The 17,731-nt window shown below is 54.7% G+C and overlaps 1 protein-coding gene across 2 annotated transcripts in view; it reads left to right on the top strand.

Annotated features, from left to right (window-relative positions):
• Positions 1 to 16,071, top strand: part of CEPT1 (choline/ethanolamine phosphotransferase 1) — a 60,229-nt gene extending 44,158 nt beyond the window's left edge. The window contains exons 5-9 of one of the 2 annotated variants that reach the window (XM_064173942.1): positions 2,072 to 2,156; positions 10,665 to 10,796; positions 12,135 to 12,293; positions 14,380 to 14,505; positions 15,414 to 16,071. In XM_064173942.1, coding sequence (XP_064030012.1) covers positions 2,072 to 2,156; positions 10,665 to 10,796; positions 12,135 to 12,293; positions 14,380 to 14,505; positions 15,414 to 15,563 — 652 coding nt within the window. In that variant the 3' untranslated portion in view covers positions 15,564 to 16,071. The remainder of the gene's footprint in view (positions 1 to 2,071; positions 2,157 to 10,664; positions 10,797 to 12,134; positions 12,294 to 14,379; positions 14,506 to 15,413) is intronic. The other variant, XM_064173943.1, reaches the window with a different exon arrangement.
• Positions 16,072 to 17,731: the final 1,660 nt, after the last annotated feature.

The following is a 17,731-nucleotide window of genomic DNA, read 5'->3' as shown; positions in this document are numbered from 1 at the left end:
AGGAGGCTGCAGCCAGCTGGGGGTTGGGCTCTGCTCCCAAGGAACAACAGGGCAAGAGGAAATGGCTTCAGGTTGCCCCAGGGGAGGTTTAGTTTGGACAGGAGAGGAAATTTCTTCCTCTTATGTTTTCAAGGTCTGGTCCAGGCTGCCCAGTCCCTATCCCTAGAGGGGTTTTAAAGGTGTGGAGATGTGGTGCTGAGGGCCATGGTTTAATGGTGCTCTGGCAGTGCTGGGTCAATGCTTGGACTCAGTGATCCTCAAGGCCTTTTCTGACCTAAACACTTCCCTCATTCTGTGGTTTATCCAATGCTAAACTTAATTCCATGGTCTGGCAGCTCACATTTAAAGCAGAGAGGCAAAGGAAATCCTTGAGCTGCAGGTCCCTGGTGCCTGTGCAGTCGGTGGTGGCAGTGGGGCTAATGGAATAGCCAAGCTTGTGCCCAAAAGAAGTGATTTGAGGTCTTCTAGGCAGTGGCCAGCATGGTCTAGCAGGTGTCCCTGCTGGCTGCAGGGAGCTTGGAACTAGATGTTCTGGGCTGCATCAAAGATGTGTTGCCAGCAGGTCGAGTGAGGTGGTTCTGCCTCTTGGCTCTGCTCTGGGGAGACCTCCTCTGCAGTGCTCCATCCAACCCTGCAGCCCTCAGCTCAGGAAGGACATGGACCTGATGGAGCAGATCCAGAGGAGGGCACTGAAATCATCAGGGGGCTGGAGCAGCTCTGCTGTGAGGACAGGCTGAGGGAGCTGAGGGTGTTCAGCCTGGAGGGGAGAAGGCTCCAGAGAACCCCAAGAAGTGCATCTGAAAAAATAGGGGAGAGAATATCCAAAGAGCTAAAAAAGATCTTCCTGAGACCTCTCATCTGAAAGAAATGGTTTATTTTCCTGGTGGAAAAGGTTAAAACTGAACGTTTGGGTTTTCTCTCTTCCTCTCCTCTCTCTCTCTCTCTCTCTCTCCTCCTCTCTCTCTCTCTGTCCTCCTCTCTCTCTATCTCGCTCTTCCTCTCTCTCTCTTTCTCCTCCTCTTTTCTCTCTCTCCTCCTCTCTCTCTCTCTCTCTTCTCCTCTCTCTCCTTCTCTCTCTCCTCCCCTCTCTCTCTCCTCCCCCCTCTCGCTCCTCCCCCCTCTCTCTCCTCCCCCTCTCTCTCCTCCCCTCTCTTTCTCCTCCCCTCTCTCACTTCCCTCCCCTCTCTCTCTCTCCTCTCCTCTCTCTCTCTCTCCTCCTCTCTCTCTCTCCTCCTCTCTCTCTCTCTCCTCCTCTCACTCTCTTTCTCCTCCTCTCACTCTCTTTCTCCTCCTCTCTCTCTCTCCTCCTCTCACTCTTTCTCCTCCTCTCTCTCTCTCTCTCTTCTCTCTCTCCCTCTCCTCCCCTCTCTCTCTCTCTCTCCTCCTCTCTTTTTCTCCCCTCCTCTCCCTTTCTTCCTCTCTCCCCTTCTCACTCTCCCCTTCTCTCTCTCCCCCCTTCTCCCTCTCTCTCTCCTCCTCCCCCTTCTTCCCTCTCTCTCTTCGCCTCCTCTCCCTCTCTCTTTGCCTCCTCTCCCTCCCTCTTCCCCTCCTCTCCCTCCCTCTCTCTCTTTCTTCCCCTCCTCTCTCTCTCCCCTCCTCTCCCTCCCTCTCTCTTTCTTCCCCTCCTCTCCCCCTGCCCTCTTCCCTCCTCTCCCTCCCTCTTCCCCTCCTCTCCCTCCCTCTCTCTCTTTCTTCCCCTCCTCTCTCTCTCTCCCCTCCTCTCTCTCTCTCTCTCCTCCTCTCTCTCTGTCTCCCCCCTCCAGCAGCAGCTCTCTCTGAAGCATTCCAACAGCTGCCCGAAGGAGTTGCACAGCGCAGTGACCCCCAAAGCCCAGCCCAGCTCTGAGCCCTACCAGACAAACTCAAACAGACTCTTTGTGCTTTTGTGAACCATTCCCACTCCTTCTCCTCTCAGGATTCTGGAGTTGGTTTATTTTTCCTGTGGTGCATGATAGAGGAGAGCTGCTGAGCTTGCAAATAACTGCCTGGAACAAAAACTGCTTTGAGTAATTTCTGCTTTCTCTGTTTGTTTGTTTTTATGGCTTTGTTTTGTTCCCCTGCACCTAATCAGAATTGATGTGACTGAAGTACAAATCTTCATAATAATCATGCACTTACTGGCAGTGGTTGGAGGACCTCCTTTTTGGCAATCTCTGGTAATTTTGTTCATCTTCTTCTTCTTCTTCTTCTCCTCTTGTAAGGATCTCCTCAGTGCCTGCACGGTGAAGGGGAAAGCTCCTTCACTTCTCCTCCCGTGGAAAGAAATCCAGGGCGAGACCTCAACCTCCTCTCCTGTGGCTTCTGCTGCCACCAGAGGGATGCAGAACGAGTTTGGTGCTACAAGAGTGATTAAAAAGAAGTTTGGGGCCACCAGAGGGGTTCAGAACAAGTTTGGTATCACCAGAGGGATCCAAAACCAATTTTGGTGCTACCAGAGGGATCCAGAACAAGTTTGGTGCCACAGAGGGATCCAGAACAAATTTTGTGCCACAGAGGGATCCAAAACAAGTTTGGTGCCACCAGAGGGATCCAAAATGAGTTTGGTGACCCAGAGGGATCCAAAACAAGTTTGGTGCCACCAGAGGGATCCAAAATGAGTTTGGTGACCCAGAGAGATCCAGAACAAATTTGGTGCCACCAGAGGGATCCAGAACAAGTTTGGTGCCACCAGAGGGATCCAAAATTAATTTGGTGCCACCAGAGGGATCCAAAACAAATTTGGTGCTACCAGAGGGATCCAGAACAAGTTTGGTGCCACCAGAGGGATCCAGAACAAGTTTGGTGCCACCAGAGGGATCCAAAATGAGTTTGGTGCCACCAGAGGGATCCAGAACAAGTTTGGTGCCACCAGAGGGATTAAAATATGTTTGGTGCCACCAGAGGGATTCAAACAAGTTTGGTAGCTTGGCTTTGCATTGCACAAAATGAACTCATCAGTGCAAGTGCAGCTGGCAACATCCCTGGAGCTGTTCAAGGCCAGGTTGGATCAGGCCTTGAGCCAACCTGAGCTAGTGAGAGGTGTCTGTGCCCATGGCAGGGGTTGGATCTGGATGATCTTTGAGATCTCTTCCAGCCTTGAGCCAACCTGCTCTAGTGAGAGGTGTCTGTGCCCATTGCAGGGGTTGGATCTGGATGATCTTTGAGGTCTCTTCCAACCTTGAGCCAACCTGAGCTAGTGAGAGGTGTCTGTGCCCATGGCAGGGGGTTGGATCTGGATGATCTTTGAGGTCTCTTCCAACCTTGAGCCAACCTGAGCTAGTGGGAGGTGTCTCTGCTCATGCCAGGGGAGTTGGAACTGGATGATCTTTAAGGTCACTTCCAACCCCAGCTGTTGTGTGAGTCTGTGAGTGCCATGCAATGAGCTCAGCACTGGAGGAGTTCTGAGTTGGCTGGGAGAAGCTTTTGCAGAGCAGTTGTTAACCAGCAGTAGATAATCTGGTCTGAACGTGGCTGCCAACTTGGATCTGAGTGGGGGCAAACCAAACATTGTCCCTCAAAGTGAAGATCATCCCAATTAGGTTGGATGTGAGGAACAAGTTCTGCACCATGGGGATGCTGAAATACTGCAGCAGGTTGCCATGGGGAGGTTGTTGAGGCTCCAGCCCTGGAGATGTTCAAGTTGAAGCTCTGAACAACCTGATCTAGTGGAAGATGTCCCTGCTGAGGCAGGGTGGGGGTTGGACAAGATGACCTTTGGAGGTCTCTTCCCACCCAATCCATTTGATCTAGTGGAAGATGTCCCTGCTGAGGGCAGGGTGGGGGTTGGACAAGATGACCTTTGGAGGTCTCTTCCCACCCAATCCATTCTGTGGTTGTAATTAAGCAAGGTGAGCTGGCTGCAGCTCTCAGCTGGGGCTTTATGGGCTGCCAGCAGCTGACTTCACCTTCACAGCTGAAACCACCTTGGGCTTTATCCAGAGAAATAAAACCATTTAGGTAGATAGAGAAAGAAAAGGAGAAATCCCCCCCCTGGAAATCAAATTCAAAGCATTGATTTCCTGCAAGGTTTTTTTTTCTTCTTCCTGGGGGTTGATCTTGTTTGGGACCTCAAAAGAAATCTTCAATCCTTTTTTTTTCCTGCAACAAAACCAAGAGATGGTCAAAAATGCCTGAAACATCTCCCCCCCACCCCTCCCCAAATTGATGAGCTCCTAATCTGCTGCATACCCCTGGAGAAATGAACCCTTCTAACCTCCTGGAGCAAATGCAGAGTGAGAAGCTAACCTTGCTTTCAGCCTTAAAACCTCCCTCCCCCCCCCACCCTAGTTAATTGTGTCAGCTGCAGAGTAAATAACATCAGAGATGTGGTTGGAACCTCCATCCCTGGGGACATTCAGGGTCAGACTTGATGTGGCCCTGAACAACCTCCTCCAGTTGGAGGTGTCCCTGCTGATTGCAAGGGGGGGGTTTGGACAAGATGATCTTTAAAGGTCCCTTCCAACCTGATGGGTTCTGTGACTCTGAAGAGAGGATGAGTAGGGATGGACCAAAAGAATGAAGGCTTCAAGTCAGCTTTTTGGTGCCAGGCTTGCAGAGAGGAGCTTGGCCAACGTCTCCAAGCAGCTGCTGCTCCACATGGCAGGCAGGGATGTCCTAAATCCTCTTCTCCCTTTCCTTTTTCCCCTTCATAAAGAGAGAGAAGGGGGAAAAAAATCACCCTCTGGCTCAGCTGAGTGCAGGAGGAGGCTGCTGTGAGCTCAGAAATTGTCCTCTCATTAAATAACTTCAATAATCAACCCTTTAAATGAGCCTCTTAAAGAAGCCTTTCTCAGGCATCTCTTAGCAGCCTTGCAGCAGCTTTTGGCCAAGTCAGCTCCCAAAAGATCACAGAATCATAGAATCAATCAGGTTGGAAGAGACCTCCAAGCTGATCCAATCCAAAAGGATGGACTGGATGAACCCTGGGACACTGCAAAGGGTTACCCAGGGAGGCTGTTGAGGCCTCAGCCCTGAAGGTATTCAAAGGTGAAGCTCAACAAGGCTCTGAGCAACCTGCTGTGGTGGAGGATGTCCCTGCAGGGAGAGTTGGATGAGCTTTGGAGGTCCCTTCCAACCCAACCCATTCTCTGATTTTGAAGCTGTTGGGATTGATTTTCTCCAGAGCACCAACTCCAATCAGGTTTGCTGGGAATGATGCTGGGACCATTGGGAATTCTCCTCTCTGCTTCAGCTTGGCAGATCTTGGTTGTTCAGAGGGAAATGCTATTTACCACTTGCAGAGCAACAATGCCTCACACAAACCCCTCCTTACCCCCTCCCCTCTCCCCAGTCCTTCCCTGCTTTCTGGGACTGCATAACTGCTGTTTGGGATTGGGGGTGGGGGTGGAGGGGAGGGTTTGGCTCTCTCTGGAGGGGAAAAGAATGATCTGAGCTGTGGTTGATACTCAAACATTCCACTTCCTCCTGCTAACACCTGCAAAGCCAAACCACCTGAAGAGGCAAGAGGGCAATTGGGTGACTTTTGTGAGCTTATTTTCCCCTCTGTGCCTGTCCTGCTTCTTCCTTTCCATCAGGGCAGGTTCTTATCTTTAAAGCCTGGTGGAAGCTGCTCTCCAAAGCTCCAGGAGCTTGGGAATTCCAGGTGGGTGCTGAATAGGACTGCAGCTGCCATCCTCAGGTGGAAAATGTGAGTAGAGTGAGCAAGCTCAGGTGCAACTTGTGTGCTGCTGTGGTTCTACAGGGGAGGTGCCCTTCAAATTGGCTACAGCTGCTGGGGGTTTGTTTCACAGAGTCAGCTTGAGGAGCATTGTCCCCTCCTTGGAGGTGTTTGAGGCCAGGTGTTTGAGCTGGGAGAGGCCAAGATGAGGAGATGGAGAGGGGAGAGGGAGAGAGGAGGAAAGAATTGTTGAGAGTGAGGGCGAGTGAGACACTGGCACAGGTTGAGGGTGGTGAGACACTGGCACAGGTTTGCCCAGGGGGGTTGTGGAGCACAGAAGCACCCAATGTGATCAAAGATCACATTGGGTGCTTCTGTGCTCCACAACCTCCCTGGAGGTGTTCAGGACCAGGTTGGATGAGACTTTGAGCAACCTGATCCAGTGGAAGGTGTTTGAGGAGACCTCAGAGCAGCAATCCAGTACCTGAAGGGGCTCCAGGAGAGCTGGGAAGGGACTTGTGACAAGGAGTGAGAGTGCAAGGTTGGGGGATAATGGCTTTGAGCTGGGAGAGGGGAGGTAGGGAGATGGAGATGGAGATGGAGGGAGGAGGAAGAAATTGTTGAGAGTGAGGGTGGGGAGAGGCTGGCACAGGTTAGCCCAGGGAGGTTGTGCTTCTGTGCTCCACAGCCTCCCTGGGCAGCCTGTGCCAGTCTCTCACCACCCTCACTGCAAACAACTTCTTCCTCACATCCACTTTCAATCTTCCCTCTGCCACTTCAAACCCATTCCTCCTCCTCCTGCCATTCCCAGACCTTCTCAACAGTCCCTCCCCAGCCCTCCTGCAGCCCCCTGCAGATCCTGCAAGGCCACTCCAAGGTCTCCTCCAAGCCTTCTCCTCTCCAGGCTGCACAGCCCCAACTCTCTCAGCCTGTGCTCAGAGCAGAGCTGCTGCAGCCCTCTCAGCATCTTGGTGGCCTCCTCTGCACTGGCTCCAACACTTCCCTGTCCTGCTTGTGCTGGGGGCTGCAGAAGTGCCCCCAGGACTGCAGGTGGGGTGTGAGGAGAGCAGAGCCAAGGGGCAGAGTCCCCTCCCTTGCCCTGTGCCCACACTGCTCTTGCTGCAGCCCAGCACAGGGTTGTGTCTGGGCTGCACTCCCACTGCAGGCTCCTGTTGAGCTTTGCATCAGCCCAGAGCCCCAGGGCCTGTTCCTCAGGGTGTTGCTGTGTGACCTGCTCTGGCAGGGAGGTTGAACTCAGTCTCTGGAGGTCCCTTCCAACCATTCTGTGGTTCTGCACTGCCAGCTGGGTTTTGGCCTGCTGTGAGTTGTTGTTCCTCTTGCAGATGTGCTCTGAGTGTCCATACACACAGCCAGCCCCCACCCTGCTGGCTTCTGGGCTTCTCAGGTGTGTTTAGTTGGGAGTTCCTGGGGCCATTCCCCTCTTGCCTTTGGGAAATGTCAGCCTCAGTGTCCTGTGACTCCTGGCTGAAGCTTGCCACAGCCTTCCTCCTCCTGCAGCAGAGCAAATTGCCTCCCTGCTTTAAATGCCAAAGCACAGAGCAGCCCAGGGGCCTCCTGAAGTGCTGTGCCTGGTGACACTGCTGGATGATGACAGCTGGCACTGCAGGCTGTGCCAGTCTGTGCCACCTTCTTTCTGCTCTTGCAGAAAACGAGGGGAGGGAGGGAGGTTGTTTGGGGGTCATTGTGATTTAAGTCACAGCCTTGTTTTAGCTGGAAAAGAGCTCTCAGCTCCTCCAGCCCAACCATTCTCTAACTCTGCCAAGGCTGAGGCCAAACCATGGCCCTGAGCACCACAGCTCTGCAGCTTCTAAATGCTTCCAGCCATGGGCACTCCACCACTGCTCTGGGCAGCCCCTGCCAGTCCCTCACCACTCCTGCAGCAAAGAAACTTTTCCTCTTCTCTAACCCAGCCCTCCCCTGGCACAATTTCAGGTCAGTTCCTCTCCTTCCATCCCCTGAGCCCAGGCAGCAGAGCCCAACCCCCAGCTGGCTGCAGCCTGCTCTCAGGGAGCTGCAGAGAGCAATGAGCTCTGCCCTCAGCCTGCTCTGCTCCAGGCTGCTCACCCCCAGCTCCCTCAGCTGCTCCTCCCCAGGCCTGCTCTCCAGACCCTTCCCCACCTTTGTGGCCCTTCTCTGGACCTTCTCCACCCTCTCAATGTCCTTCTTGCAGTGAATTGATCTCTAAAGAGCTGCAGCTTCCTGGCCACAGTCTCCTCACACAAGATGTGATGCCCACTCCTGTGCCCCTTCCTGCTTCACTGCAGTGAGGGCAGGTCAGAAATGCTGCCACAGCTCCTGAAGCAGCAGGATTTGACCCTAGGCAAGGCAGAGAGAGATTTGAGTGTGCTGGAACTGTGCCAGCTGCCTGGAAGCCTGGGGGCAGGCATTTGGAGAGGTGATCTGGAGGATGGCAAGCACCAGGCATGAAGAGTTAAAGCTGCCTCTGCCTCTGGCTTGGGCTCTGCCAAGATCAAGGTTCAAGTTCTTGAACATGATAGAAAATGAAAGGAAATCTCCACTGGGAGAGGCATCAGAGAAGGACAAAGAACCTGACAACACCAGCAGGAGCTGGCAGTGCCCTCAGGAAGCCCACAAGGTTTAGGTTGGACATGAGGAACAATTTCTTCCCCCCAAAAAAGTTTGCCAAGGCCTGGCCCAGGCTGCCCAGGGAGTCCCCCAGCCCTGGAGGGGTTTCAAAGCCATGGAGATGAGGTGCTGAGGGCCATGGTTCAGTGGTGCCCTGGCAGTGCTGGCTTTAGGGTTGCTCCTGATGGTCTGCAAGGTCTTCTCCAGCCACAGCCATTCTGTGACTGAAGAGGTTTGGCAGTTGTCTGGCTGCAGCTGAGGTGCTTTGGGTTGATCTCTCTCCACTCCTGCTTCCATAATGTGTTTCCTTTGGTTTATTTTCAACTCTTTCTTCTTCACTTCTCTTTTTTCCTCCTGTCCTGCTTGAAAGAGCACTGCTGGAAGTGACCAAAGCTGCTGCCTTCCCCCCACAGCTCCACAGCTGCCTGGGCCTCTTCTTCAGCAGCCTCATCCCTTGCTCTCCTAAGCTCCCTGCCTGCCATCACTCCTCTGATCTCTGCTCCTCTTGTCTTGCCCTTAAGGTGGTACCCAGTTTGTGCAAGGGCTTTGTTTCATCGTCTCCAGTGGCTCACTTGAGGGCAGGGATGGCCTCCAGAAGGGTCCTGACAGGCTTGAGAAGTGGCCACTGCCAACTGCATGAGGTTCAACAAGTCACAGTGCAGCTGGGACAGGCCAACCCCAGGCACAAATCCAGGCTGGGTGCAGAGGGGGTTGAGAGCAGCCCTGAAGCCTTGGGGGTGCTGGTGCTGAGCAGCTGCCCAGGAGCCAGCAGTGCCCTCATGCAGCCAGCAGGCAGCCAAGTGCTGGGCTGCAGCCAGAGTGTGGGCAGCAGGGCAAGAGAGGGGATCCTGCCCCTTGGCTCTGCTCTGCTCAGACCTCTCCTCCAATCCTGCCTCCAGTGCTGCTGTCCCCAGCAGAAGCACACAGAGCTATGGAGGGAGGCCAGAGGAGGCCACCAAGATGGTCAGAGGGCTGGAGCAGCTCTGCTGTGAGCACAGGCTGAGGGAGCTGGGGGGGTGCAGCCTGCAGAGGAGAAGGCTCCAGGGGGACCTCAGAGCTGCTGCCAGAGCCTGAAGGGATCCTGCAGGAAGGCTGCAGAGAGACTTCTGCTGAGGGTGTCTGAGCCAGGCCAAGGGGAATGGTTTGGAGCTGAGGCAGAGGAGGGTCAGACTGGAGCTGAGGAAGAAGTTATTGAGTAGGAGGGTGGTGAGACTGGCACAGGCAGCCAAGGGAGGCTGTGGCTGCCTCTTGCCTGGGGATGTTCAAGGCCAGGTTGGATGAGTCTAGTTCAGGGGTGACCCTGCCCATGGAGAGGAGGTTCTGTGAGGTCCCTTCCAACCTGAGCCATTCTGTGGCTCTGCTCTGCCCAGCTGGGGCTTGGGCTGCAGCTGGGAGAAGGCTGAACCATGGCTGCTGTGTGTCTGTGCCACAGAGATGGTTTAGCTGCAAGGTCTTGGTGTCCACTTCTCTGCTCTGGATGGCTCTCAGGTGTGTGCAGCTGAGCCTGGCTTTGTGAGCAGCTCTCCTCAGGTGCCTGCAGCTGAGCCTGGCTTTGTGAGCAGCTCTCTTCAGGTGCCTGCAGCTGAGCCTGGCTTTGTGAGCAGCTCTCTTCAGGTGCCTGCAGCTGAGCCTGGCTCTGTGAGCAGCTCTCCTCAGGTGCCTGCAGCTGAGCCTGGCTCTGTGAGCAGCTCTCCTCAGGTGCCTGCAGCTGAGCCTGGCTCTGTGAGCAGCTCTCTTCAGGTGTGTGCAGCTGAGCCTGGCTCTGTGAGCAGCTCTCCTCAGGTGCCTGCAGCTGAGCCTGGCTCTGTGAGCAGCTCTCCTCAGGTGCCTGCAGCTGAGCCTGGCTCTGTGAGCAGCTCTCTTCAGGTGCCTGCAGCTGAGCCTGGCTCTGTGAGCAGCTCTCCTCAGGTGCCTGCAGCTGAGCCTGGCTCTGTGAGCAGCTCTCTTCAGGTGTGTGCAGCTGAGCCTGGCTCTGTGAGCAGCTCTCTTCAGGTGCCTGCAGCTGAGCCTGGCTCTGTGAGCAGCTCTCCTCAGGTGTGTGCAGCTGAGCCTGGCTTTGTGAGCAGCTCTCCTCAGGTGCCTGCAGCTGAGCCTGGCTCTGTGAGCAGCTCTCCTCAGGTGTGTGCAGCTGAGCCTGGCTCTGTGAGCAGCTCTCCTCAGGTGTGTGCAGCTGAGCCTGGCTCTGTGAGCAGCTCTCCTCAGGTGTGTGCAGCTGAGCCTGGCTCTGTGAGCAGCTCTCCTCAGGTGTGTGCAGCTGAACCTGGCTTTGTGGCAAACCAAGGAAGGATTATTGGCACAGCTGAGATTTCTCTCTGCCTTGGAGCCATTTCCACCTGTGCCTTCCAGGGAGAGAAAAGCAAAGGTGGTGGTGGAAAGTGGAGTGTTTGAGTGCACCCAATCTGCTCGGCCCAGGTTCAGTTGGCTGCTGCAGGGTTTAACTTCTTCTCTCTCTTCCCTCAAGATCCCAATCTTGAATATTCAGGTGAAAATCTTCCCAGCTCTCTGCACAGTGGCAGGAACCATCTTCTCCTGTACCAACTACTTTGGTGTCATCTTCACAGGTGGAGTTGGCAAGAATGGATCCACCATAGCAGTAAGTGCTGCCTGCTGCTGCTTCCTCTGCCCAGCCTGGGGCCTTGCCCAGCTTTGGCTCCTCCTGCCTGGGGAGTTTCCCTGGCAGAGCCTTGCTGGCTTGGGAGAAACCAAATGAGTATGGTCTGTGTGGGGACACACAGGCTTTGCCCTCAGGCTCTGCACTCACTCTGCCCTCAAGCTTTGCCCTCTCTCACTCTCTGCCCTCTTCACTCCTCCCTCTCACTCCTTGCCCTCACTCTGTGTCTCACTCATTCTTTGTACTCAGGCTTTGCCCTCTCTCACTCTCTGCCCTCTTTCACTCTTTGCCCTCTTTCACTCTTTGCCCTCTTTCACTCTTTGTCCTCTCTCTCTTTGCCTTCAAGCTTTGCCTCTCTCACTCTTTGCCCTCAGGCTTTGCCCTCTCTCGCTCTTTGGCCTCTCTCACTCTTTGCCTTTAGGCTTTGCCTCACTCATTCTTTGTACTCACTCTTTGCCCTCTCTCACTCTTTGCCTTTAGGCTTTGCCTCACTCATTCTTTGCCCTCAGGCTTTGCCCTCTCTCACTCTCTGCCCTCTTCACTCCTTGCTCTCTCACTCGTTGCCCTCACTCTGTGCCTCACTCATTCTTTGTACTCAGGCTTTGCCCTCTCTCACTCTTTGCCCTCTTTCACTCTTTGTCTTTAGGCTTTTCCTTACTCACTCTTTGCCCTCTCTCACTCTTTGCCCTCAGGCTTTGCCCTCTCTCGCTCTTTGGCCTCTCTCACTCTTTGCCTTTAGGCTTTGCCTTTCTCGTTCTTTGCCCTCAGGCTTTGCCCTCTTTCACTCTTTGTCCTCTTTCACTCTTTGTCCTCTCTCTCTCTCTTTGCCTTCAGGCTTTGCCTCATTCATTCTTTGCCTGCAGGCTTTGCCCTCTCTCACTCTTTGCCTTCTCTCATTCTTTGTCCTCTTTCACTCTTTACCTTTAGGCTTTGCCTCACTCATTCTTTGCCTGCAGGCTTTGCCCTCTCTCACTCTTTGCCCTCTCTCACTCTTTGCCCTCTCTCACTCTTTGCCCTCTCTCACTCTTTGCCTTCTCTCACTCTTTGTCCTCTTTCACTCTTTGTCCTCTTTCACTCTTTGCCTTTAGGCTTTGCCTTTCTCATTCTTTGCACTCAGGCTTTGCCCTCTCTCACTCTTTGCCCTCTCTCACTCTGCCCTCAGGCTTTGCCTTCTCTCTTTGCCCTCACTCCTTGCCCCTGTGCTTCCCAGCATGCAGAAGGTTCTGTTTGGCTGTGACCTTAGAGAGAAGCCCCCAGGGTGAGTGCTTGGCTCTCTGCCACGGGTCCATGTCGAGCTGCTGCTGTGCCCTCTCTCTGCAGGGTACCAGTGTCCTGTCCCCCTTCCTTCACATCGGCTCAGTGATCGCCCTGGCTGCAATGATCTACAAGAAATCAGCTGTGCAGCTCTTTGAGAGGCATCCCTGCCTCTACATCCTCACCTTTGGCTTTGTGTCTGCTAAGATAACAAACAAACTCGTGGTAAGTGGGGCAGGAGCCTCCAGTTTCTTCTTTGTTCAAGCTCTAACCTGTGGCTGGGCTGCAGGCAGAGCAGGGAGAGCTGCAGCACAGGGAGGGGATCCTGCCCCTCTGCTCTGCTCTGCTCTGCTCGAACCTCACCTGCAGCACTGCCTCCAGCTCTGGGGAACACAGCACAAGGAGGACCTGGAGCTGCTGGAGAGGCGCCAGAGGAGGCCACAAAGATGATGAGAGGCTGCAGAAGCTCTGCTGTGGGGACAGGCTGGGAGAGTTGGGGCTGTGCAGCCTGGAGAAGAGTGCAGGGAGATCTCAGAGCAGCTTCCAGTAGCTGAAGGGAGTCCAGGAGAGCTGGAGAAGGACTTTGGGCAAGGGCTGGGAGTGTCAGGAGGAGGGAGAATGGCTTAGAGCTGGGAGAGGGGAGAGGGAGAGTGGAGAGGAGGAAGGGATTGTTGAGAGTGAGTGTGGGGAGAGACTGGCACAGGTTGAGGGTGCTGAGACACTGGCACAGGTTGCCCAGGGAGGTTGTGGAGCACAGAAGCACCCAATGTGATCAAAGATTGGGTGCTTCTGTGCTCCACAACCTCCCTGGAGGGGTTCAGGATCAGGCTGGATGAGTCCTTGAGCTACCTGTGCTGGTGGGAGCTGTCCCAGCCCTGGCAGGGGAGGTTGGCATTGGCTGATCTTGGAAGGTCCCTTCCAACCCAACCCATTCCATGAACATGAAGCCTGCATCTGTCTGTGTACTCAAGCCATACTCATGCTTTACTCAGAGGTGCAGTGGAGCATTTCTTCTCTCAGAGGTGGGGGTGGTAAACCTCAAGCTAATGCCATGGTTACAGTCAGTGCTACACAACCTCCAGCACCCTGAGTTCTTTCTTCCTCTCCTCCAGCTGTTTATTCACACTGCAGAGTGTTGGCACAGATGTGTGATGAGCTCTGCTGGAACAGAGGTACAGGTGTAGAGGGGAGGAAGGTTTGGGAGGAAAGGAGGTGACAGAGTTGCTGAGGCTTGGAACAGCTGCTGGAGGCTTAAGCTAAACATCTGGAGAGAAACTGAGGTTAAGAGGAGTGGCAGGTTTGGACCAGGGTGGTGCTGTCGTCAGGAGAGGAGCCCCTGGGGAACACAGTGAGGGATGAAACAGGCCCACAGCATCCCAGTTCTGCAGGCAACCTTTGGTACCAGGCCAGGCTGGGGGATGCTGAGATCCAGAGGGGCCCTGGAGAGAAGGACTTGGGGGTGCTGGTGGGGGAGAAGCTGGGCAGGAGCCAGCAGTGGGCACTGGTAGCACAGAAGGCCAAGGGCAGCCTGGGCTGCATCCACAGCAGCCTGAGCAGAGCTGGAGAGAGGAGATCCTGCCCCTCTGCTCTGCTCTGCTCTGCTCTGCTCTGCTCTGCTCTCATAGCTCACCTGCAGGGCTGGGGCCAGCTCTGGAGCCCTCAACACAAGGACCTGGAGCTGCTGGAGAGGGCCCAGAGGAGGCCACCAAGGCGATCAGAGGCTGGAGAAGCTCTGCTCTGGAGAGTTTGGGGCTGCTCAGCCTGGGGAAGAGAAGGCTCCAGGCAGACCTCAGAGCTGCATTTTAGTCTCTGAAGGGGACCTACAAGCAGGCTGGGCAGGGATGAAGGGCAGTGGTTGGGAACTGGAGCAGAGGGGATTTAGGCTGGACATGAGGAGGGAGCTCTGCACAGTGAGGGTGGGGAGGCACTGGCACAGGCTGCCCAGAGAGGTGGTTACAGCCCCAACCCCGGGGACATTCAAGGTCAAACTTGATGGAGCCCTGAGCAACCAGGACAGCAGAGACACCTCCAACTCAAGCAGGTGGCCCAGGATCACATCGAGCCTCTCCTCAGCTCTCAGGTACTGCAAGGCTGCTCTGAGGTCTCCCTGGAGCACTCTGCAGGCTGCCAGCCCCCAGCCTGCCCCCACAGGGGAGCTTCTGCAGCCTCCCATCCGCTCTCGGAGGCCTTTTGCAAAGGCAGAGATTGTGTCACTGTCCCTGCCTGGGCTTTGCCTGTTCTGTGCTCCTTCAGCCTTGCCTGGTGGATGTTTGTTCTTTAACTTCCCTCTCCTTTTTGCCCTCCCCCCAAGGTTGCACACATGACCAAAAGTGAAATGCACCTTTATGACACAGCCTTCATCGGCCCCGCGCTGCTCTTCCTGGACCAGTACTTCAACAGCTTCATTGATGAGTACATTGTCCTCTGGATTGCCCTGGTGAGGGGGGGGCTCAGTGCTCTGGGGGGCATGGCAGATGTTCACCTGCTCTTCCAGCTGCTGGTGCTGGTGCTTGAGCCTGGCTTGACTCACCTGGAGGGTGTGCTAGGACTGGGGACACCAACTTGGCAGCCCAGCAGGCAGCTGAGTGCTGGCTGCAGGCAGAGGAGGGAGAGCAGCAGCACAGGGAGGGGATTCTGCCCCTCCAATCTGCCCTGCTCAGACCTCACCTGCAGCACTGCCTCCAGTTCAGCACAAGAGGGACACAGAAATGCTGGAGAGGGTCCAGTGGAGGCCACAAAGATGATGAGAGGCTGAAGAACCTCTGCTGTGGGGACAGGCTGGGAGAGTTGGGGCTGTGCAGCCTGGAGAAGAGAAGGCTCCAGGGATATCTTAGAGCAACCTTCCAGTACCTGAAGGAGCTCCAGGAGAGCTGGGGAGGGACTTCTGACAAGGGCTGGGAGCCCCCTGAGGACTGCAGAGGGAATTGAGCACATCCAGAGCCAGCCCCAGGGACTCTGCCACCTAAAAGAAGCAGGGGAAGGGAGCTGGAGAAAAGCTTTGTGGGCTAAACTGCCTGGAAGTGGGCAGTGATGGCTCTACAGGGTGGCCAGGAGGTGCCAGGGCTTCACTCCAGGCTGGCACTGAAACCTCAGAGACCCTCAAGGATGTTCATGCAGTGGATAGCTGTAAGTGTGGGGAGCCTGGAGAAGGCTCCAGAGAGACCTCAGAGAAGCTTCCAGTAGCTGAAGGGACTCCAGGAGAGCTGGGGAGGGACTTGTGACAAGGCCTGGGAGTGGCAGGCTGAGGGCCAATGGCTTTGAGGTGGGAGAGGGCAGAGTGAGAGTGGAGCTGAGGAAGAAATCATTGCCTCAGGCCTGACTGTGTCACTCCTTCTCCCTTGGCAGATCCTTTCCCTCTTCGATTTGCTTCGGTACTGTGTCAGTGTCTGCAATCAGATCGCTGCCCACCTGCATATCCACGTGTTCAGGATCAAGGCCTCCTCCTCCTCCTCCTCCTCCTCCTCCTCTTCCTCCACTCATTCTAACCACCATTAGTGACCCAGGGGAGTCCCCACGCTGAGAACTAAGCAAGAGCTGAGTTTCTACATGAATGGCTGTGAAGAGAAGTAGGAGACTAAAGGCAAGCAGCAGAGCAGACCCAAGTCATTGCTACTAATCAGTGTCGCATCACTTCTCCTCCTCGTTAGCAGTAACACTCCTTAATTAGTCTCCTGCCTGAAGAGAGTCACTTCCAAGTCCACCTTAGTCAACTCTCCATGTAGTCAACTCTGTTGGTTGCAAGCCTGGGAAAGCATGCAGGGAGGGGGAGGGGGGGGTTAAGGCTCTGTCTTTGTAATTACCTTTGATTACAACTTAATCTTCTCTCTGGTGAATGGATCCCCACCCCCCACCCCCACCCCCAGTTTCTAACGCAGTAGAGTTCCAGTTGCTTCCCATCTTAATCTCTCATCATCTCTTAGTGACAGATCCTTGTTTAGTGGCCACTTGAAACTTGATTTGACTAAAGACCTGAGCTGGTTAATAATAAAACCCCCAAAGGAGATCTCTCACTGCCTGGTGGAGCTGAAGCAGCTTGGCAGAGCCTGGGCTGAGAGGCTGAGAGGTTTTTGGGGGCTTCTTGTGGTGGTTGTGGTTGGTTTGTTGAAGGAGGGGGTGGGGGTGAGGCAGAGGTGCAGGGTGAGCAGCAGGGGCTGAGCAGCAGGGGCTGAGCAGCAGGGGCTGAGCAGCAGAGGCTGAGCAGCAGGAGCTGAGCAGCAGGGGCTGAGCAGCAGGGGCTGAGCAGCAGAGGCTGAGCAGCAGGGGCTGAGCAGCTGGGGCTGAGCAGCAGAGGCTGAGCAGCTGGGGCTGAGCAGCAGGGGCTGAGCAGCTGGGGCTGAGCAGCTGGGGCTGAGCAGCAGGGGCTGAGCAGCTGGGGCTGAGCAGCAGGCAGAGGTCTCTGGGGCAAGGAATTTTATTTTTTTAAATAAAGGTTATCTTAAAAAAAAAAAGGAGAAAAAAAAAGACAAAAACCAAACAAAAAAATAAAACTTTTATTGCTCTGTTTTCTTGGGGGGGGAAATGAGGATGGGGAGGGAGGGAAAGGGAAGAAAAAGAGAAGGGGGAAAAGAGAGGGAGAAATAGGCAGAAAAAAAGGGGGGGGGAGAAAAAGAGAGGGGAGAAAAGAAGGAGAAAGAGAGAGGGAAGGAAGAAGAAGAAGAGAGGAAAGGGAGAAAAAGAGAGGGCAAAGGGAGAAAAAGAGGGGGGAAGGGAGAAAAAGAGGGGGGGGAAGAGAGAAAAGAGAGGGGGGAAGGGAGAAAAAGAGAGGGGGGAAAGGGAGAAAAAGAGAGGGGGGAAGGGAGAAAAAGAGGGGGGGGGAAGGGGAGAAAAGAGAGGGGGGAAGGGGAGAAAAGAGAGGGGGGGGAATGGAGAAAAAGAGGGGGGAAAGGGAGAAAAAGAGAGGGGGGAAGGGAGAAAAAGAGAGGGGGGAAAGGGAGAAAAAGAGAGGGGGAAAGGGAGAAAAAGAGAGGGGGAAAGGGAGAAAAAGAGAGGGGGAAGGGAGAAAAAGAGAGGGGGAAGGGAGAAAAAGGGGGGGGGGATGGAGAAAAAGAGAGGGGGAAGGGAGAAAAAGAGGGGGGAAAGGTAGAAAAAGAGAGGGGGGAAGGGGAGAAAAGAGAGGGGGGGAATGGAGAAAAAGAGAGGGGGGAAAGGGAGAAAAAGAGGGGAAAGGGAGAAAAAGAGAGGAGGAAAGGGAGAAAAAAGGGGGGAAGGGAGAAAAAGAGAGGGGGGAAAGGGAGAAAAGAGAGGGGGAAAGGGAGAAAAAGAGTGGGGGGAAGGGTAGAAAAAGAGAGGGGGAAGGGGAGAAAAAGAGAGGGGGGGGATGGAGAAAAAGAGAGGGGGAAGGGGAGAAAAAGAGAGGGGGAAAGGGAGAAAAAGAGAGGGGAAAGGGAGAAAAAGAGGGGGGGAAGGTAGAAAAAGAGAGGGGAAAGGGAGAAAAAGGGGGGGGGAGGGAGAAAAAGTGGGGGGGAAGGGAGAAAAAGAGAGGGGGGATGGAAAAAAGAGAGGGGGAAGGGAGAAAAAGAGAGGGGAAAGGGAGAAAAAGAGAGGGGGGAAGGGAGAAAAAGTGAGGGGGAAGGGAGAAAAGAGGGGGGGGATGGAAAAAAAGAGAGGGGGAAGGGAGAAAAAGAGGTGGGGAAAGGAGGAAAAGGGGGGGGAAAGGAAGAGAG

This window comes from Pogoniulus pusillus, chromosome 39, assembly GCF_015220805.1.
Source record: "Pogoniulus pusillus isolate bPogPus1 chromosome 39, bPogPus1.pri, whole genome shotgun sequence".
NCBI lineage: Eukaryota > Metazoa > Chordata > Aves > Piciformes > Lybiidae > Pogoniulus > Pogoniulus pusillus.
The sequence above is the reverse complement of the archived record's forward strand: the minus strand, read 5'-3'. Positions and strand labels throughout refer to the sequence as shown.